This window comes from Polypterus senegalus, chromosome 4 (assembly GCF_016835505.1).
Source record: "Polypterus senegalus isolate Bchr_013 chromosome 4, ASM1683550v1, whole genome shotgun sequence".
Classification (NCBI taxonomy): domain Eukaryota; kingdom Metazoa; phylum Chordata; class Cladistia; order Polypteriformes; family Polypteridae; genus Polypterus; species Polypterus senegalus.
Genome location: NC_053157.1, coordinates 145043357 through 145067265, shown reverse-complemented (window position 1 = coordinate 145067265; position 23909 = coordinate 145043357). Strand labels below are relative to the sequence as shown.

Genomic DNA, 23909 nt, shown 5'->3' with positions numbered 1-23909 from the left:
GCCACTTTAAAATAGCAAAGGTTTCAGTTTAAGAAAGGCTCATTTGCTTTAAAGACAAAATGTTGCCAGTAAGGCGAGGTTGACTTTTTTTTAACCATCCATTTATCCATCTCAGTGTCTCTTTATTTAATGAGGTATTTTAGCACCTTATTACAGTTGTAATGGATGGCCGGCCATTTATCCCGGCCAATACCCCCAAGCCGCCAGGTGGAGCCCTCCTTGCAGCGTGGAGGTTCCCAGAAGACCAGCAGGGCATCATGGACATTGGAGTTTTTATGCAAAGCCCTGCTGGATGCCGTGGGGGCCACAGGAGGGAGCTGCAGGGAGGACCGAGGGCTTCTTCGTGCCCTGTGACCCGGAGGTTCGTCACAGGAAGAGCGACGGACTTCCGGGTTGAAGAGAGGGACTATTTACCCTGACCCGGAAGGAATAAGGACTTGTGGACTATTGGGCAGAAACACTTCCGGGTCAGGAGGTATAAAAGGACTGTGGGAACTCACAGACAATGAGCTGAGCTGGGTGGAAGGGTGGCAACGCGTCTGGGAGCTGGAGGATTGTTTATTATTGTATTATTGTGAGTTTAATGAGAATTGTGGTGGAGAGTGTGCTTTGTGCACTGTGGCGACAAAATAAAGTCAACTTGAGGACTTTTACCTGGTGTCTGGAGTCGTGGACAGGGGTTCAAGGGAGCAAGAGCGCCCCCATCGTTCACACAGTGCACAGCTGTTAACCAGGAGGACACCCTTTGGTCAAACTGTAAGTTAAAGGATCTCCAGAAAAGTGATGTTTAAGGAGACAATTGATCAAACAGAAAATATGGTACACATCACCCAACACTAAATTGGAGAATAGAGAGAACTTCAATTAGCTGCTGATTTCATCTCTATTCATTTTTATCCTATATCTCCCAATACAATCTGACTGTGGATTTGTATTCTGGAGGATGCTGTAATACAAGCGAAGTATAAACATTATTTGTGTTGTGATTGGTGTTTTTGTTGTGATTTATTTAATCTATGCTGTGGCTTTAAGGCAGCACTGTGATTCTTAGCACTGAAACTGGTCGATTTGTGGACCCAATGCTCCCCACTGGTCAAATTTTGTATGTACTTAAAGTCTCCCACATAAAAGGAATAATTGTTTGTTTTGTTCGATACCTACTCAAATTATTCTGATACTATCTCCATCAAAAAAATCAGACTCAATAGGACCTTACCATGGAGGGAAATTTAGATTTAATTTAGTATACCAAAATAACTTACAATTGTACAGTATTCTTTTGTTCTGTAGATCTTTCATTGATATACTGTTATTAGTAAGCAGCACTATTTCAGACGTTCAATGAATTCTTTCACATTTTGCTAATAATTAACATGTTTTGTCAACAACGCTGCAAAAACATGTACAGTAGGTTACACACACTATTTTAGAATTCTTATTAATGTATTCAAATTTTTAGCACATTCTCTAGTTGTCACAGGAGAAAAATGGAGGACAAGCTGCAACAGGCTAATGTGAGAGATGTGCGAAGCTTTTTTATGTATGATACTTCACACTCTGCTTATAAGCAGCCAGCTATATCATCAGCAGAGGGAAATCCAGGTAGGGTTATGAGTTGAATGTTTAATAACGTTTGATACAGGGTCTTCTATGTACAACTCCACCTTAAAATGTTTTACCAGTCCATAATAGCTGGTGTTTTCTTCTATTCTGAGGTCTCCTGGGGAAGCAATTTGAGTTCAAAAGACACATAACACCTGAACAAATTTGCCAGGAATGCTGCTCCATCACAATGCTAATCCTGGACCCACTGGATGCTGTTGTAAATAAAGAATGGGGGCAAAATGAAATGCCATCAAGGAAAATCATCTTTATCCCATCTCTTGGAGCACTTTTAGCCAAATGCTCATTCCTCCATGGTGTGCTAAGAAGTGCCTATGAGGATCTTTTCTGCCCACTGCTATCAGGCACTTCAGTGCTTTCTCCCAACATCCCAGACGAAACACTTATACTCTTTATATTTATTTTGCTATTTCTACGCAATATTGCTTGATTCGTTTATTTATTTATTTACCTATCTATCTAAAAATATCAGGTCAGGTTGGGAAAGCTCCGGTACAGTCTGTTGCCGCACCCACCACACAATGAAACAGCTCTGGATCCTGGTTGACAGGTAGATATGCAGTCCAGTCCCACCCCCCGGAAATGACTGTCTATCAGCAGCAGCCAGGTGTTACGTGAGCGTCCGATTGGCCTGGGGCCTCATGTATAAACGGTGTGTACGCACAGAAATGTTGCGTAAGAACTTTTCCCACGTTTAAATCGCGATATATAAAACCTACACTTGGCGTAAAGCCACGCACTTTTCCACGGTACCTCATACCTTGTCGTACCCAAGTTCTCCGCTCGGTTTTGCAGACTGGCGGCACCCAGCGTCAAAGCAGTGCTACTGTTCCTGTGTGGTTACTCATTATTTTCCTGACGCGGCTTTATAAATACACTGAAACTAACCGCATATTGTTTATTATTGTAACGCATCTGATTGTAATTAACTTGTAACAATATAATGGTCCAGGGAATAGCCATAGTATTCCAAATACCATAACTGCTTTAGCGTTGTTACTCTCACTGCACCTTCTTCTTTCAGCTGCTCCCGTTAGGAGTTGCCACAGCGGATCATCTTTTTCCATATTACTCTCACTGCAGCACTCGGAGTATTTATATCACTGTATCTGAGTGTGAATCACAGCAGCAGCTGTTCGGAAAGAGAATTATCGGTATACAGCATCAGGCACACGCTACCTCAGCCAGGGCAAAACGTTTTAAAGCCTTTCCTGTACGGACCTCGCGGTTCAGAAACAGTTTCATCACAAGAACCATAAACGCACTCAATCACTGCTCCTTGTAGAACTGTACTTGTACTACAGTTATAATATTGCACAACCTGAGCCACTTTATAAAGTGCGTATTTACATATGATGACAATATCATTTTTAAGATGAAATGCAGCAAAATATGTTTATTATATTATACAGGTAAAACTTTAACTTCATTTAAATAATCTATATTCTTCACTGGGACTGGCTTGAAGGATAGAATAATTAAACATATACTACGAAGATATTTCAATGTTCCTTAAACCTTTTAAAGAATCAGTGTTCTAAGTTTACAGATGGCTTAACATCTATTACAGAGCTGATTGTGTGGCAATCGGTTACTTGGAGAAAGAAAAGCAAGAACTGCATGGGCGGCCACGCCAATACATATTGAATATAAAACAGAAAGAGAAAATAACGACACAGCTAGAAATGCAGCGGCAAATTTCGACAAAAGTTAAATGCTTGTGTCATGAGCACGAGGCGGCTAGTGTCTGCAATGGATGTGGCCATCCGCCGTGCATAAGCTACCTCATTGACATTGGCAGGCGAAAGAGCCACCGATTCTTTTTCTGCCCAGTGCCACCACAAACCTAGAGCCGCCCTTGAGTACTGCTGCAATAAATAATTTAATCGATGGTTGTGCACAATCGCTGCGCTGTAAAACCCATGTTTAATAACGTGCTTTAACTCTTAATGATATCACGTATACATCTCAGTATTTTAGTTATTCAGAGAGCTGTAATATCACGAATGTAATGGATTCTGTGTACAGTCGGAGGAAGAGAGCCGGTTTAAGAAGCAAGTAGTGATTCACACACATAGATCACATAGAAGATCAAATACAAAACAAAGCATTTAACGTGCTACTTTAATTATGATGTGATTTGAGAAACTGGTTAAGTAAATGATTTTAAGATGACGTTTATGATGTTCTACTTTAATGACAAAATAAACTACGTGATTAAAGTGTAAATTTCGAGATTGAAGTTGACATTTCGTGCTTTTTTTCCCCACTGTGCCTTTTTTTCTCTGTACCCTAAAAAGCTTTCATATGACACTCAGACGGTAGGCTACGACTCGCCTTTTCACGGCGACTGATATCTGAGCTTTCAAGTTTCTCCAACACGCTATGTCACTCGATCAACTTCCTTTTGTTGATTATACCACGGTTTAATTAAACAAATAGTATATTTTTCCTTTGCCTCCACTTGGTATTCGCTGAAATCATTATATTTTCCCCCGTGCTTTTCCCATTGTTTTTTCACAGAAGGCTGAGCTTAAGGGTGATTTATACTGATTTGCATATTCAAAGAGGCATAATTCTGGGAGGAGTTGGGGCATTACATAAAGCGCGTGCACGAGCGTTAGTTTTCACGCTGATCGGGATTTATATAGTGGAAGAACGTGGAAGTTGGAGATGCGACAGATTCCTGCATCTGGATTTTTCTGTGCGTAAGCACATTTCGGCTTTTGTGCTTACGCCATGTTATAGTGCGAGTTCTACGCACGGCGTTATACATAAGGCCCCTGGTCCAGCCTCTCAGTTCTTCAACAGTGATGATCCTGTGAGCCAGATCACCCTCGGGGAATTGTGCCACAAGAAAATAGTGCCGTAATTGACACTTCCTCACAATGCAGGTTATGTGACTCATTCGGGACTCCATACACAACCACTCGTTCGACAAGAAGTCAAACCAGCAGTACCCAAGGATTCTTTGAGGAGACACAGCAGTTGCACCCAGTCTATGTCTCATGTCACTGGGTAGCGTCCATGTCTTGCAATCATATAGCAAAACAAGAAGCACCAGGACTCTAAAGACTTGGACCTTTTTCCTTTTGCAAAGATCCTGGGAGAGCCAAACAACCTTTTCCAGCGACCTCATGACCCCCCGTGCTCTCCCAATCTGTCAACTGACTTCATACGAAGAGTCACCAGAGACAAGAATGTCACTGCTGAGGTAAGTAAACCCCTCGACAAGGTAAACATTCTCTCTGCAGAACAACACAATACTGATGGCTGTTCCCAAGAAGTCATTAAAGGCCTGGATTTTTGTTTTAATCCAGGACACTCGCAAGACCAGACACTCACACTCCTCACTCAGTCTCGCAAGAGCCCTGATCAGAGCCTCCATTGATTCGGCAAAGATCAAAGCATCATCAGCAAAGTCAAGATCACTGAATCTTTGTTCACCAACAGATGCCCTACAACCACTGGACCCCACGACCCTGCCCAATACCCAGTCCATGAAATTATTGAACAGGCTAGGAGCAAGAACACACTCAACCAGGAAAGCCTTACCACCAGCCTGGAGAAATTTCCCCCAGATACCACAGATCCCTGCAGCCTTCCCTACCCTCAGTTGGTTCACCACCTGTGCAGATTGGGTGGTTCAAAGTTAACTGGAGGATCAGTGTCAAGAACCCTGGACACTGAGATGTCTAATGTCCTAGCCGGAGGATCAGCTTTAAGCAGCTACTCAAGGTAACCAGCCTAGCGGGTCACAATTTCAGTGTCATCTGTGAGAACAGTTCCATCACTAGCCGTGACTACAACTCTCAGAGGAAGAGATTTGCATGTACGTAATGCTTTGATTCCTCTGTAAGCAGGACGTGTGTCACTAGACAATAGATGGTGTGTCACTTGCACATCGATTACTCTAACAAATGCATCCTTATCCACCCTCCAAATCTATGCAGCCATCCTTCTCAGTACCTAGTACAGACCAGAGTTGCCATCAAGGCTTGCGCTGTGACTTCTCTCGATGATAACCAGGGTGCCCTGTGAGGTGAAACACCTCCTTCTGGGAACACTGGTAACACCAACACAACCCTCAGCAGCCTTCAGGGTCTTGTCACAGAAGGTCTGCAAGTTCCTCGCACAAACTTTGTGCAAACTCATTAGAAACAGCCTGATCTTGGAGTCTGGCCAGGTCCAGGCTCAGTAGGTGGTAGCCTACTGGACCTAAGCTGGATCTTCAGAGTAACAAGAAGTTTGTGGTTAGAATTCACAAACTGGGCACTTCTACAGACCCTGCAGTTTTGTAAGAGCCTCCAGCATCTGTCCACAAGGAAGTAATCAATCTCCTTCACTGTGCCACCACTATTGGAGTACCAAGTCCAACAATGCGGCTCAGAGTGCTGGATTCAGAATCCAGTGATCCGCAGCCACAGACCTATTGCAAAGTCAAGGAACATGGAAACACTTTCATCATGGTCACCAGACCCATGGAGAACGACACAGTCCCCATAGTGTCCTCATAGTGACCCTGTCAGTGCCAGTGGTCGCATTGAAATTACCCAACAACCAGAGAAGTGTCACCTTGTGGGAACCCATCACTCAACATGCGAAGTTGCAAATAAATTGTCTCCATCATCGAGACATCACTCACCATGCTTGGAACATACACTGAAACAACAGCCAAGGCACTAAGACAGTCACTTAATCTGTGTCTCATAATATGTTCGTTGAACGGTGTGACATCGGACAGCATCAGAAGAAGTCAATCCACCACAACATCAGCTACTCTCCAAGTATAACAGCCATCAAAGCAACCAGACCAATAAATATTGTACCCACCTACAGAGATCTGGCCAATCCCAGGTCTGCACACTTCACTGAAATGCAGAGTTTACAAAGTTCCTCCAACAGCAGAGGAAGATGATCATCATGCTGGAGATACAGAATGTTCCAATGGGCCTACCAAATTAGGACCTGAGTGCTGCCGTGCAGCAGGTGACCCCTCAGCACCACACCTTCTGGGGATGAGGTTCCCGACAGCTTTCCACCATCCCCTTAATAATGCGAGTAGTTGCAGCAGAGCTACTCCCATAGAAAGCAGAAAGGACTCCTGTCTGTCATTTTGGAACTGCATGAAGTTTTTTACGGTGGCTAGAATGTCAATCGTGCCTCCAACCCCTACATTTTCCACGCAAGTTGGAGGACCATTTGCAGGGTGGATGCAGTTTAAAATCATACCCAGGACTGATTTCTGAATAATGTGGCACTGTGGCTTAGCTGGTTGAAGCAATTGTCTTGTAAACTGGAGACCCTGCGTTTTAATTATCAGCAGTGCCTTCTGCGCTCTTCACGCCACGTGATTTTCCCTATGACTCTGCATATTTGTTTTATTTATGTTTCTGCAGTTATACACATCTAAAATTTCCCTTTGGGACTAATAAAATGTATCTAATCTAATCTAACCTAATCAAGCCACATCTCCAGTTAGCCCTCACTGCCATCTCAGTGCTGTATATACCAACTTCTCCACAGTTTTGTAACATTCTCAATGAAACAAACCTCAGAGATTATAATCCTCAACCTTAAAAAGCTTTCATTTAACTCACACTCCAGATGAAGACAGCATTCAAACTCTTGCGGTCTGCACACCTCTCACCCCTTACTGTTAAGAGGTAAGCCAAGAAAAATGTAGGTGAGAGCCATCTAAAGGCAATATCCATATTAAGTCAGTGGCACATTACAGGACATCAAGTCATGTACACATATCCTTTGATTAACGCGATTAATTAATCCATTGATATTGCTGCATTATGCAAAACCATGCTAATTAAATATAAAAACTAATGGGAAAAAATATAATTGTAATTGTAATTTAAAACGTGAAAAATCTACATGGAAAAAGTACTCCTATTTGTGTTTATAAAACAAAAGTCAAAATGCAAATAACATCTTTATTAATTAAAATTAACATCATGTTTTAGAAAAGAATTTATGGAGGGTTGTTTGGACTGTTCATTCTTTTTTCTGGCTCTCGTAGATCCGTCTGTAACAAGCAATTTGACTTTCTAAGTTGAGGCAGATGAGCGCACATCTGCCAACATCAGGATACAGTACTCAATGTTTAAGGGTTTCAAACGTAGAGAACATTGCATCACATTGCTTCAATGTTAAGAGATCTTCCATTTCAATCATAATCGGAGTTCTATTACTCAATGATTTCATGCTTGCAGTCTTTGATGTCAATTTTCCTTGGTCGTGGTAGGTATCTGCCTTTGCTAAAATTGTCCTGATAGCCGATTCATTGAAGCAGAATTCCCTGCCAATATTTGCTTTTGTTTCGCCATGATTGTATCTTTTAATTATCTCAAACTTCACATCTAAATAAGATTTATTCAATTCTTTTCACTTTCCAATGAGGACTCACACTTTTGCTTGTTCATGTTTGGAAAGGGCAAGCACTAAAAAAAAAGGATAAAAAAATAAAAAACTGGCGAAAATATGCAACGAAAATGTCCACTCTCTATGGTGATTGTTGGCAACTGAACTGGTGACTCATAACTCCGTGAGAGTTCGAATGCCCATTATGGCCGCTGAGCTGGGTATAAGGGGGATGGTGTCACCTGCATGTTCAGTCACAACCTCTCGTTTTCACTTTCACACAATTTAAAAAAAACACGTTAATCAAATTCATAGCGGTGATATTCAAGGGGCTTTCACATTCAAAATATGACTGTTATTCAAAACTCGTGCTTAATAAAACCGCGTTAAACAAGGGGTACCTGTAGTGTGCCAAACTTGATGACTGTTTCTGATCGCATCTCCTTAGGATAGACAACTCCATAATGGCTTGGAAGCACAGTTTCATATTCCAAAAAATCTTTAGTGTCTTGAAGTACTGACTGCTTGACAGGCAAACCAGAGTTTGTGGGGCTACAGAGTTTTGAATCATAAGAGAGGTCAGCAACACAGAGGCCCTCCAAGGAACTCTTCTAGCTAGTGCTGTTTACCCTGTACACATTACATTTCTGAGACATACAGCCTACAGAAATTCTTAAATTTGGAATCAGTGCCTAACACCATCTGCATGACACCCTGTTAAAACAGCAGAGAACTTTTACCATAAGGCTGATTTCACCACAGTGTTGCAGTCAATGCTGTATTACATCTTCTTAAAATCTTCTAGTAGAAGCTGCAACATATTCTCTAGCTAGGCTTTGTTTTTTCTTCTTCTTTCATTGTATGTAGGTTGCAACAATGTAATTTTCCTTTAAGATCAGTAAACCATATCTATATCTATTTAGTTCCATTCCAGACAAGAAGTTTTGAGGGGAACAAAACAAAACCATACTAGAAACCCCCGATAATTTACATTGTACCATTTAATTTCTAATATGACTACGTTTTGGGAAAAGCATATATAGTATAATTTAAAGATGTTCATTATCAGTTGCTGTTTAATCATCTATCCATTTTCCAAGTCATGGTTATACACACACCATAGACTATCCCAACAGTGCTGGCACAAGTACAGAAACAATTCCAAAAAGAACAGTAGTTCATTGCAGGGCACAATCTCTCACAAACTCCCCCGGAGGGTCAAATTTTACTCGTCAGTCCACATCATCTGCATTTCTTTGGAATATGGAGGGAAACAAGAACACTTGGATAAAAACACAAGCTGACATTGAGAGGTCCATGATTAGAACCAATAAAACTACATCTGTGATACATAAGCACCACCAACCGAGTTGCAATACATAAAATATCTGAGGGTATTGCCTGGTTTAACCATTTACAAATCGGTCTAAATCAACAGAAGTATATTTTGAGAGATAATGGTAATTAGAAAAAAACTCAACCTGGATCTTTTCATCTTATGTTTTATATTCTAATCACTAAAGGGTGTTACAAAATACATATAAAACTTTTTGTTTTAAATTATTCCTCACTTGTTTAGTTCAGGATTTTCTTTGGTAATTTTCCAGCTACTTCACCCCATCATGTAATAACAGCATTCAAAGGAAATACCTCCTTCATTTACAGCTTGTTCCTAAGGGTAGGTTATAGTGTAGTTCAAAAGATAAAGGCACTCTGTTGGGAGTGGATGCTACTCAGACAAGTCTATGAATAATGTATGTATTATCTAAATTTCAGAAAGAGAAACCTGTTAAACACCATTTATAATAATTGACTTAATACTGTACAAAAACACAATGAAACCAAAAGTGCAGTGTACTGTACATTCAGTCCTTTATTTTTGTCAGTCTGAACATCTGATGAATGGTTGACACAGCTGCCTCATCCCAGTTCCAAGAGACTGGATTAGGTCACTCTGTGTGGTTTTGTAAATTCTCCTCTTATTTGGGTAGGTTGTAGCGGTGCTTGAAACTTCAACTCCCAGAAGTCCCTGGAGAAGGTGCAGGGGCTTTTGGTGTACAAGGACGTTGGTGCAACATTTAAAAGAGGACTAGTGTTACCAAAAAGAAGGAGAAGTCTGTTGTGTTTCGTGGCTGGAATTGCCTGTCTGTCTGCCTTCCGTTTTGATAACTGTGGATTCTTGTTCTGTCCTGGATCGTCTCCTGTTTTGAGTGTATGGACTGTCTGGTGTTTTCCTGCTGCATGAGGACTGTCTGAGGATTTGTTGTCATCTTGCGAAGAAAAGAGTGCTCCTGATCCCATTCATACGCTATCATCTCATCAGTAAATACTGGTAGGACTAACCTTTACATTCATATACAGCATGCTGATCACTGGACTATCTACCATCATTTCATTTCATCAGTTGCCATTTTCATGGACTTCATAGTGTGTGAATTTTGTAAGTGGTTTGTTGTTGTCGAATTCGTGTTTATTGTACATCGCCGTAACAGGGAACTGGGGTGGGATCATTGTTTTCATGTATTATTGTTTAATACATTCTTTAACTGCTGTTTTATTACCAGTAACATTTTCATCTCTGCTTTTGAGTGTGTGCAGGTTGGGCCAAGGCTGGGTGTGTCCCTGGAATCTCCACAAAAAAAAAAATATTGTCTCTTTGAGAGTGTGAATCTTAGCAGCACCGGACCGCTACAAGGTGTTCCACCAAATATTCTACATTTTTCCAACATAAAACAGATGTGCAAGTTAAGTAACTTCATAACAGCATAATGTGCTATAAGTGAGTGTGGTTATGAGCATGAGTATGCCCTGCTATGGACTACAGTGTGTACGTGCCTGAAACTAACAGCACAGGCTTTGATTCTCAATGACAGTTGAGAGAAGTCAAGAAAAATGACACCTTTTATTGGCTAACTAAAAAGATTATAATTTTCAAGCTTTCGAGGCAACTCAGCTGCCTTCTTCAGGCAAGATGTAATTAAAATAAAATAAAAAGTGTCATTTTGTTTGACTTCTCGCTACATTCATAATGGCTAACACGATACAAAGCCTAGTACTACATTCTCCATGACCCTAAACCTTTATTAAAAGCTTGAGAAAACAGATGAGCAGCTGGACAAAATATATAATTATTAAGTAAAATATATCCATCTATCAATTTTCATTATTGTGGTTTGTTTTAAACTTGATTATTTTAGAATTTGATGCTATTAAAATTGTTTTAAAATCATCAGTTTTCCAATAAAGATAATGGTAAAGTAATGTTTAATAGTAGCCTATACATTTATTTTCACAATTCATTCAGCAAAATGCTTTGAATGGTTTAAATCTATTGAAATTTTTAAATATTTATAAAGTATATACAGCTGCGCTAAGAAGTTTCGTAAATCCTATGAAGCTTATCAAAATAAGGGATTTATAAGGATCTGTTGTCTAAAGAAAAGCACAAGACAAGAACCTGCCTTAGACAAGGTGTTAATCCATCTCAGGACTCTATCTCTCTCTCACATACCTAATGTAACATGAATATCTATGAGCAAAAAAAAAAAAAACCTTAAACAGGGAAAACATGCAAGATCCTTAAAGAAGTGGGCTGGATATACAGTAGTATTTGACTCGAGGACATGGAATCTGTGAAGCAACATCACTAATCTTTAAATCACCATGCCACCCCAACAATATTGAACTACCCTGAAACAACCCCAAAATAAATAAAATCTGGCATGTAACATAAAATGTATCTCTCTATTACATAAAAAAAACTTGGGACGAGACGAGACGTGTTTGGGTCGATGAGACGTGTCCTTCTCAGAAAGACACTTTCACATCCCGTGAGACTAGACTATGTGCCAAGAGATTTAACCACGCCCAGGGCTGGAAAAAGACAAAGAGTAGATGACAAAGTAGAAAGTCGTAAAGAATTCAAAAACGTTGGCACGATACACTTGCAGAGCAAGTTAGAGATAACGGAAGTAGGAAAATTCGAAAGTCTCAAAAAATTATAGTAAACATCGCATTAGCGCAAACAAACTGAAAATATTACTCGGTGAAATAACGGAACAGCGAAAAGAGATTGAATAGTGTTTGAGGATGTCTGGGGGAGAAGAGAGACAAGGCAGTGAGATAAAAGGACAGTTGCTGTACAGGCTTTTAAACGTTCAAAGCGCTGCACGAGATGCAGATCACGCGGCACGGCAGCAGCAGCAAGCCAGAAACTGATCGAGCAAAGAGGAGGTAAAAAAAAACTGTATTTGTTTCCCATTGTATCACCATTTAAGAGGGTGTGTCAGAGAAACAATTGCGTCTCCTTCACAACACGAGCGGCAGCAGAGATGCAAAGTGGTTGGGAAATAGTGCAGGCGATGTGGGCAAGCGAAGTGAACAGGGGGCGAAGCCCCCTAGTTAATCATATATTTGTTGAACCATCTTTTTTCAGAAAAGGGTTGTTGGGAAGTCAGACCTATCCTATTGACAGAGAAAAGGCACTATATAAATAAAATGTATTATTATTATCCTTATTATTACTCACATTTACACATTTACAACTGGCCAATGTAGAACCAGCAATCAACAGTAATACACTGTCTTTTGGATATGAAAGGAAACTGGAATACCAGAGAAAAGCCATACATGCATTGTAAGAACTGCAAAGCCACACAGAAAGTGATTCATCTAGGATTTGGACCTATAACTTTAGGAATTTAATGCAGCAAGACTACATTAACTTCTTTCTTATCCATAAAAATATTAGACTATCACAATTAGGGGTACATGTGCTCCATCTGGGTAGCAGTAAGCTCCAAAAGAGCTTTGTCAGCATAGTACAGTACATCTGTTTGAATACCCTGTGAGACCCAGTTGCCCATTAAGACCAAACATGCAGGTGACATGCCTCTGAAATATGTGATACACCCACCAGACAATTGCAGCCTCACCATGCACTACGTTCGTCAGCTATGGGCTGATCCAGGGAGTACTTTAATTCATGCAATGACCTGGCCCACTTTTTCTTTGTCCCCTTTCCTTCAGGATGACCCGATCCCAGCTGTTGACTCACAGCCACAGGACCAGACTGACAAGGAGGACTATCTCTGCCTAAACTGAAGAAGGGAGAAGAGGCAGGATGACTATTGAAATCACTGCTTGTTTTCTGTGTCTGTGTGTTGTGGAGTGGTAGCTCCCACTTCAATAAATATGCATGCTGTTTCTGTTTAAAGTTGAATAATAAAGGTGGTTCTCCTGAAGCCCTGAGAATATGTCTTGTCTTTCAGGTGCAAGACAGTGACTCACGCATCACAACTTCAAGAACTGGTGCACTCTAAGATTACGCAACGTTCACATGGTCAAGCCCTGATTTAAAAAGACTGAGCCAGCAGCATATCAGTTTAGATTTCAGCAGTCTGAATATACAGACGCACTTACTGACAAATTCTAAAATTCTGTGTTTATCTTAACTTTTACCAAAAGCAGGTATTTCATACATAAAAATCAAATGTCAAATAGAAAAAAAATTCTACTACTATAGTATTAGTGGGTGCTTTAATTTGAATTTAAATTTTTATTGCCATGCAATATATTTCATGCGACTTTCAATTAGTGTTACATCCATACACATATCAAGGTAAATACAATTAACACAATATACAAACCATGACACAAAATTGTATACAGTCATTTTGAAAAATATTTTGCACAAAACACAAATATAGAAAACAGTAAAATAGAATTGCACTCCCATAAAGTGGTATAAGTAAGCCCTTATAAACACAAAATAAAAAAATGAACAAATATAATTTAGATTGAATGGAGTTTAAACATTAGGAAAGGACAGGGTTGAATTGGAGATTGTGTTTAACCATTGTGATTACAGTAGGAAAGAAATTCTTTCAATGTCTAATAGAAACAGTTTCTTTCCAACAGTTTCTTGTTTTTAGCAACCGATAATGTTTCCTCAGAAATAACTGAAAGAGATGGTTGCCAGGGTGAGTGTTGTCTTTGATTGCATTTCCAGCACATCTGCTAACCCATGACATATACAGGACCTCTAATGAGTCCAGTTTTAGATCTACAATCTTTTCTGCTGTCTGAATAACACACTGCAGTTTGTTTTGAGTGAGCAGGTACACTGCCATACCAGACTGTTATAAAGAAACTGAGGATGCTTCAATGACAGCTCTGTAAAACTGTACCCTACTCTTAAAAATAAAGGTGCCAGAGCGGTTCTTCACAGCAACGCTATAGAGAAACCATTTTTGGTTCCCAAAACACCCATCCACGTGAAGGTTCCAGAAAGAACCTTTATTTATTTAGATCCACAACAGACTCCATACAGTATGTACAGAGAGCAACAGATTTGTGAAACACCAGTGGCTCATGATTTTAAAAGGACTCTCATTGCATATGTACAGTAAAAAAAACTAAGCCCTATTTTCTTAATCTATTAATGTACTGCTAGGTGGCCTACCATACATTAAAGATTTCATTTTTTCTGATTATTAGGAAATTGTTCAAACCACAAGGATCCAGCTTCATATGCAAAGAACCCTTCCCAGAATGAAATGGCACTTTGTCAAGCAATAGTTCTATGTGGAACCACATAACATAATAAAGACTCATAAAGTGCCATTAGAGAACCGGTATTTTTAAGAGTGCACCAATGATTGTGACAGGTTAAATGTTTTAAGTTGTTGGAGTAAAAAACATACAATGCTGAGCTTTTTTGATAAAAGCAGTTTTATTTTCATCACAGTTCAGACTTTGGAGTGATAGTTGTGCCAAGAAAATTAAATGATTCCCCTCTGTTCACAGTTTCATTATTTATAACTAGGGGTGTAGAAAGTGTGCAGTTTCTCCTAAAATCCACAATAATTTATACTATTTTTCAGGTAATTAAAGTTAAGATTGTTGAGGGTGTAGAATCTGGCCGAGCCAGCCCACCCTTTGATATGGCACCATATCCCTGTCTGTGGGGGGCCAATTCAGCATTGTCTCATCAATGAACTTCAGCAGTTTAACAGATGAACCACTGGAAATGCAGACATTGTTGTGGTGAGAGAAAAACAGGGAAGACAGAACACAACCCTGAGGGGTCCCTCCTGACTGATTTCATTATTCTCATTTCCATGGGTCATGAAATTTAACTTTACAGAAAATATTGCACTATTAATAAAAAAAATTCAAACTATAAACTCAATGTTTTGATTGACAGCACTAGGTTTTATTATAGTTATACTTAACTGATAAAGAACCGAAGTGAAATCTAACTGAAATTTGTGCGTTGAAATCCAAGTACAGTACAGCAAATAAAGAACAATACTTTCACATTCATTTAAAAAAACGCCTTCAACGTATTTATAGTCCATTAAGGAATGATTAAAAAATAAATACGCGTAATAAATCAGCATACAATTCTGAAAAGAGAAAAAGATACAATGCAATGAAAAAAAAATCTTAATCACAATGTTACTACTCGTTCTCTGCGTCCAAATGAAACTTTCAACAAGTTGCTGCTAAATACAAAACCTTTGCGGTAAGCTTCACTATGAAGAACAGTATTTTTGTAACAACAAACGTGTTATTTGTTCAAATTTGTTTCCCGTTCATTGCTCGAAATCATTATAATTATTAATTAAAAAGATAACCACTGTGTGGAAAAACACAATGCACTGCACCATACAACTTGGGTCGTTAAACGCAGCGAAAGATCTACGCGGCAGATAAATTTCACGCAGATATTTGCCCTGATTAACATCCGTTTTTCCATAGTATTCTTCAAATGAGACCTGAAACGTTTCTTTCCAGCGCAAAAACCCTGAGTACTTGCTCGGCATGTGGTAATCGCTAAGTTTGCCTGAAGCCTCGGTGTGGCGCCGCAGAAAGCCGCAGGATGTTTTATTCTGCGCTGCAGGGATCTGCTCGTATTTGTGACATTGGAGAACTCCTCCCAGCATCTGTTCGTGCACTTTCTCTACCCTCTGCTGGTCTATTTGATAGTCACTTTCCCCACGATATTTAGACGAAGGAGATTGTTCACGCAAGATTCGACCTGTAGTCGCACTCCAGAAATGTCCTCTTGAAAACAAAAATCTATATTAACAACGTATACTAGGGTTTGTACAGTGTGCCATTGCTTGACTTCTCACTACATTAATAACATATATATATCTTTGTATCATAGCCATAAAAACCACGTACTGTACATTAGAAATATTTCCACTGCGTAGTATTTGTAAGCGGCGCGTCCTATAGTATAACCAGTCACATGGACAAAGGCAACACAAATAGCTTTCCATCGATATGAATTGACGCGTCATGCAGCATACTTGCACTTCACCTGCTCCTCAATGATGGCAGTAACTCTGAAGCTTTCCAGTCTTGAAAAGAGAAGGGGCGATACCTACAGTGGTCGAAAAACCCGAGTTTACCTACCAGTGCTCATATTCTTGTCCACCTTATCTTCTCAAAAATGCACAATGCAATCCACGTTGAGTTAAATCCACTTGAACGGTGGTGCACATTGATTTATTGGGTAGTTAAAGCCTTATTAATTTTAGGCACGTCTGCAAATTTTTTCCAGAATAATTATCTATCTCGAAGTCATAATGTGGCTTCGGGATGACATTCCTGAATATTGGCTGTTGATAACAATGCAGAAAACAAATGTTGAAGACGTAACCACTTCAACCTGTTCGCCTATATATGTGCCTCACTAGTCGGCAGCATCCTTCCCCAGGCAGGTAATAAATAGCGGCTCTGACAGCTTTACTGCGCACAAGCGAGAGAGTGTCGCGAATGGTGATGGGAAATGTAGTTAGCTAAATTAGACAAGTGTGGCGTCGACTACGAGGAAAGCGTACTAGATGAACTACAAATTTGTGCGCAGACTCCTCAACACTGAGTCGTACTGATCCATGTCAGGAAGAGTGTCAGGGTCTGTGCACGGTGGGAATTAAACTTGGACTTCCCAGCCAGCACTTTTTTCACGAAGTGTGCATTTTACGCTTATTTGATATCAGTTGTTTAACTGAGGACGGTATAATAAGTGGCAGACGCTGAACTGCATTGGGCGGAGACTGAGTTGGTTCTTGGCGAGGCTGAGTGCAAAACAGAATGCATACTGAAGTCTGGTGCATGTTTTTAATATTCTGCTTTAGAGTGGACAGCGAACCTCACGTCAGCTCTTAAAGAAATCTACAATCATATGACGAATAGACACCTTAATAGTGTTTGCCATTAAAGCTGTCACTATTTGATCTTAGTAATTAGTCATTATAGTGCAGGTGTGAGTGAGGGTGATTGTGCTCACAGCGGTGTGCAAGCACCCTGGCCAGGGTTTGAGCTTATTTTTCGCCCCTAGTAAAAGGAGATGCAAGTGAAATCCCAAATATCTCTGCAGCCCGGAGTCTTCACACCGTAGCTACAATTAGTATCGAGTTGATTCAAGTGGTCTAGCTAGCTGCAGCGCTCCGCCCCGTTACACTATGGTTAAGATTAGGGTTGTGGGAGGGTTTGGAGCTCCGTAGGTGTTGGCTCCGGGTTGCCGGGACCCCGTACTCGAAATTCAGAGTATGATTCTCCGAGACTATTCCGAGAAGGGTCTGCCTGCAGCCTGAAATACCTATGACTTTAGAATACGGAACGCCCTTCTGTTGACTATTCCAGAGATCTCCTGAGCTTTGTGTGTATGCGTAGATCTTTCAAACGTATCAGCGCAAACAGGACTCAAAAAGCACGTTCACAGCATAAATATATGGCATAAATACATTTTTAAAGGAACCACAGCGAACTGCTCAGTATTACCTTGTTGCGCGATCACAATTGAAAGCAAGTCTTGTCATTAAATAATAACGCTCCAAGGGTTGAGGCAACTCTTAAAAGTAGAGTGTTCAGCTTTATGTTCATTCTTTAAAGTACAGTTATAAAATTAACTCAATGCAGAAAATAAATAAATAAGTAGATAAAATAATAAATGTTGACGGGCGTGTATCAGTTGTGCTTTCTTCTGCCTGTTCTGTGAACTTGGCTGCATTCTACATCCGTCCGCTTTGTTAGGCGCCCCGTTTAATACTACAAATGCTTTTCCCACTAGAATATGATTTTATCATTGATAATTTTTCATCCTTCAGTAAATGTTATTATAATTTCAGAAGCTAATTTATTTTCATTATTTCAACAAGTTAAAAAGAAAAAAACATAAAATTCATGACAATTGAGTTTTTACAGTTGAGAGTACATAATAAGAATAATTGTATACACTTGCAGGTGCCATTTACGTTATAGATGGGTTTATTTTTTACACTCTCTTTTTCATTTAAAGGAGTAGTATAACTTCTCAGCTGAAGAGGTTTTTACCCTTAAACCAATTTATTTTTGACAGTGTTTTTTGCTTTTTTTGCTTTTCCCCGAATAAAGCCTATATATTTTTAATTATGCAAAAGTGCTATTTATTTATTTATGGGCTCCCCACAATGTCATAATTTAGGTTTTTAAGATTTAAAGGACTTTGCGTTTTGTCAGACCTTAAATTTTAACTCCAAGTTGTACACTGGCAGTCAAAAAGTACAGAAGAGGACGTTCTGACAAAATGTCGTGAAAATATACCCCCCATATAGATTTGTTGGGTTAGCTTAAAGAGGTTTGTTTTTCAAAATGTCTTTTTCCTAACCCCCAATGAGACGTATCAGCATTCAGCATTTTAAAAAATGCAAAAATGGAGTTTATCAATTTTAAAAGAAAACTGCATTTTCACAAATGAAGAGGTATCCTGAAAATATGACCCGCTGCTATTAGGCTTTAAATAAAAAAAATGTTTTCACTGATTTTCATATTAATTCCCATATTGAGTAAACCAGAATTAGAAAGAAAGAAAGAAAGAAAGAAAGAAAGAAAGAAAGAAAGAAAGAAAGAAAGAAAGAAGTACATTTTCGGGTGATCACATTTTCACAAATAAAGTGTGTTGTGAAAAAAGGACTCCCCATCCAAATCACGTTTGTATTCTTTTGAAGACGTGTATTTCTCACATTTTCTTTTTCTTATTCCCAAAGTGAAGCTGATCAGTATTTAAAAGCATAAAAAAGAGTAATTTCTTCCAAAACTAAAATCATAAAAATCAGTTTAACATTCAGATATTTCAAAAATGTTTTAAAAAGAATCTATGCCAGTATTTTGAAGTGGTTGATCTATTTCAGGTAATAAACTCCACTGAAAAAAGTATAACATTGATGTTTTTCATTCAACGTAAATGTTCTCTCTCAAGCAACTTAAGATTAGTCATTTAGTGCTGTAGCTTGAAATATTTGGTTTCAGATCTCAATCAAAGTAAAAAAAAATGTTTGTACCAAAGTAAGTTATGGTGGAGGAAATAAACATAAAAATTCTATTTTAGTTAACCTAATATTTTAGGTTGTTCGTGTGCTGTGTGGGATGGCCGTTTGTATATTCTTCTGGTTGAACTTTCCAGTGTGCTGGCTTTCCAACTGCCAAAAAAGAAGAACACTTTCCCGAGTGGAGTGGACGTGGCTATACTCATTTTCAGCGGCAGGTTTTCATAACGGAGGATTTCTGGTAAGTAACCCTGTTTCTCAAGTGTCATTTTAAGTATAAGAACTTGTAATAAAACATACTTTCAAGAAAGCTGTAGAAACGTTTAATAATTTTTTTTGTTGTATATTTAATATTTACACTGCAAAATGCTAGTGTATTTGCACTAGATTTTAAAATAAATGTAAAAAGTACAGCATTGGAATGTGTTATGTTCATATTTCTAATAGCATAAAAACAGGTTACGACCAATAAACCATTTTAAATTGTAACAACTTCAAAAATAGATTTACTTCTGTATAAAACAAGTGAATTACACCCAATCACTCTAAATTATTTGCCTCAACTTAAAAATTGTGGGTTCAATAAGATAAAAAGAATTATATTGGTTCAGATTGAAAATATTAAGTGTGAATCATTACCTTAATTATTTTAAGTTGAATGGAGGTTATACTTTTTCAGTGTATTTAAATGCTGTTAAAAAATTCAATATATTATCATTTAAACAATCCTATAAATTAAATTCCTATGTTTGATGCAAATATGGAGTAACAAATCACTGCACCTCAAAAGGTGAACTATTTGGACTGTTTCATTAGAGTAAGAAGCTACCATTCTAAAGCGATTAATGTTTTTAGTGATTGTAATTTTTTTTTCCTCCGAAGATTTTGCCTTAATAATTTTACAATATTAGTGGCAGCATCCAATCGGGACCACATTGTACCTTCATTTGAAGTTAATGTTTTGTTTGTTGTGGCCTCAAGATAAAATTTTGGCAAGGAGTAAGTAAATATGTTTGTCCTGTCCAGGTACTGGCAATGGTTACAGGAAATTTCATGCTGAGGTACTAGGTGTGTTATACTTTTTCAGTGAAAAATATTGCTCACTGTTCTCTGGTAATTATTTTTCATACTTAATTCTAGTAGAGAAAGTCCCAGCAAATGTATAACATACATCTTTTATGTTAAAAAAATCGAACAGCAACTGGTCTTGTGTGTTGCGGAGCACCGCTAGCAGCAGTGTTATTTTTCATATTATCTTTTTATTATCCTGAGATATCCTGTATTTATCCAACCTGAGGGTACTACTACAGTATATGCAAGCATATATAAACATGGCCAACAAGAAAGGGGTTCAGAAAGAAACGAAAGAAACGAAAACTAAAGCTACATCCAAGCTCAGATCAGCAAGTCCAAGCTCAAGCTCAAGGTACGGCCTTTCAGAGACTGACTTGGATTAGATGGGCGAAAGCCCAGACTCCTCGGGACCACGGTCCACGACATCGTCTCCGGCTGAGAGCGAAATGGGGAGCGAATGTACGAGTGCGAGTGACACAGGTCACGATAGCTCGCCGATTGGAGAAGATCAACTGAAACTGGAAAAGGCCTTGCAGTCCAAACTTTCAAATACTCCACGCGAGCTGGGAACACCGGCTGCAATAGAGCCCACCACCTCACCTACAGTGCACGAAAGCAGAAATGATCTGTCTGAACTGAATGTGATGATCGCTGAGCTCAAGCAAGAGATAAAGAAAGATATAAAGAAAAGCGAGAAGGCAAATGAGAAGGCAAGGGAAAAGGCAAATGAGAAGCTGCGACAGGAGCGCAGCAGGATAATAAAGACTTGGAGAAACACATATGTATTCGCTTTGAGGCAGTGTTTAAAGATATGCTGGGTAAAACTGAAAAGCACATTCAGGAAACCTTGTCTGAACTGAGCACACTTGCTGATCAACTGGAGGATGTCAAGGAGACATTCACGACTCGGATCGAAACAGCTGAAAATCTAGCTGCCAGTCCTGAAGAAAAAGCAACAACTGCCAACTCTGAATGCAAAAAACTCGGAGACAGACTTGCTGCTTTGGAAGATGGAAGCAAAAGGAATAATATTAGAATCAAAGGTCTACCTGAGAATCGAGAAAGTCCAAACCCAGTGAAATTCACAGCTGAACTATTTTCTAAAATAATTGGAGAGGACTTTAAAGCAGATTCTGAGATAGCAGCGGCTTATCGCGTACGCGGATCAAATACTGTTAGACCTAGATCTTTTATTATTCGCTTCTAGAGATTATTATTTAAGCTTAGGTGATGGCACTCCTCAGACACAAGCAAGAGATTATATATGAAAATAACCACGTTTGTATCTTCCCTGATTTCTCTCCAGCAACAGCTACTAAACGTGCAGCCTTCTACAACATTAAACAGCGGTTACGCAAGCCAATATCAAATACAGCCTCTTGTATCCTGCCAAACTGAAAGTGGAATTGCAGGTCAATTCTATGTCTTCGCCAGCAAGGAAGAAGCAGAAAAGGAATTAAGAAAGCTGATCCCGACACTATTCTGAAACACAATAGTGAGTCATAGCCTGTCATGACATGGCAAGGATAAATAACCTACTGTCTGATCTATTTGTTAAGATACGGGTTTTTATAATTATATATCCTCTTTATTACTCGGACGCTATCTGTTTATGTTTTAATTACAGTTATAGACGTTTGTGCTTAATTATTTTTTTTTTTTTAAATCTTATTTATTTATTTTTTCTCTACCCTGTTTAACATCATACCCTTGGTTTATTGTTATTGTTATTATTGCATTAAGACTTACTATGCTTATTCTGGACCACTTTCTAACACCATTCCCAGGGTTTATTACCTGAGTTTATTATCTTAATACATTAAGATTGCTGAAGATTATATATATTTTAAGTTCATAGTTTGTTAATGATTATATTTTAGGCATATAGTATTTAGACTATATTGGCAATAGATATCTCTATTTTTTAATCCTAAAACGCCGCTGCATGGGGGCTTGTTTTGCTTTGGATGTGCTCTGTCTCTGGGTATGTCAGAGGACCGGGACTGTGTGAAGTGGGGTCCAGCCTCACGTGGGGAGGCAAAATGGGAGGGTGGGGGTTAAGGGGGGGAGAGAAAGAGAGCAGGCTATATCTATATCTAATCTATCCTTTTAATCTTTATAATTATAACTACCAACGTAATAATAGGCTGCATGGCAATAACTCTTGGGGAAATAGGAAATTAAGGTTAAAGCTGTCTCACTTCCAGTTAAGACTATAAAATGACATCAAAAATTCAGAATCAATGTCTCCATGATGGGACAGTTAACTTTGTGAGCTGGAATGTTAAAGGCCTGAATCACGAATTAAAGAGAAAGAAAGTACTCTCTCACCTAACAGGTTTAAATGCTAAAATAGTATTTTTACAGGAGACCCACTTACTAAGCAAGGATCAGTTCCAGCTGCAAAAGGACTGGACTGGCCAAATGTTCCATTCTAGCTTTACAAAGAAAACTAGAGGTGTGGGAATTCTCATACATAGAACAGTCTCATTTGTAGCATCAGATGTAGTATTGGATCCTGAAGGGAGATATGTGATGGTCATGGGAAACTTCTCTAACTGTAAAATGATTTTGATAAATGCTTATGCACCTAATGTTGATGATAAGGAATTTATACAAAATTTATTTGCATCCATTCCCAATCTGAACACTCATAAAATTATAATGGCTGGGGACTTTAATTGTGTTTTAAATCCACTCTTAGATAGGACTTCTATCACAGGGGGGATGACATCTAACACTGCAAAGATAATTACAAAGTTTATAACTGATCACAACTTATCAGACCCTGGAGGTTTTAAAACCCAAACTCATAGAACATATTCTTTCTACTCACCAGTACATCATTGATACTCAAGAATTGATTATTTCTTTATAGATAATAATTTCTTGCCTAGATTAAATCTTGCAAATACGATGCTATTGTTATTTCTGACCATGCACCTCTGATCTTGGAGCTAAAGTCACTATGCCCCACACACTCACCTGCAGATGGCATCTCAACCCCTTCTATTAGCAGACGAGAATTGTACAGAATTTATATCCAAACAAATCAGTTTCTTCCTAGAGACAAATACATCCTCAGAGATTTCTGCAGGAATACTCTGGGAAACTCTTAAGGCCTTCTTAAGAGGACAGATTATCTCATATCTTTCCCACAGAAATAAATTAGAAACCAAGAAAGTAGCAGAGCTAAAAAGGAAATTACTAGAATAGATGAAGAACATGCCAGGCTTCCAAGAGGCTCTACATAGGAAAAGGCAGGCTCTGCATTCAGAACTAAACCTCTTGACAACTAAAGAAACTGAACAACTAATTTATAAATCCAGACATCATTACTATGAACATGGAGAGAAAGCTAATAAGCTTTTAGCTCAACAAATTCACAAGCAAGAAGTCCGCAACGCAATCCCAGTAATCACCAACACGAACGGAGACAAAATCATGACCACAAAAATATAATGCACACATTTAGAGACTACTATAAATCCTTATATTCTACTGAGTTTAAAGAAGACA

General features: G+C 38.9%; 1 protein-coding gene across 1 annotated transcript in view; it reads right to left on the bottom strand.

The window, feature by feature from the left end:
* Positions 1-16708, bottom strand: part of ablim2 (actin binding LIM protein family, member 2) — a 315904-nt gene extending 299196 nt beyond the window's left edge. Inside the window, exon 1 of the mRNA XM_039751406.1 lies at positions 16423-16708. Coding sequence (XP_039607340.1) covers positions 16423-16432 — 10 coding nt within the window. The 5' untranslated portion in view covers positions 16433-16708. The remainder of the gene's footprint in view (positions 1-16422) is intronic.
* Positions 16709-23909: the final 7201 nt, after the last annotated feature.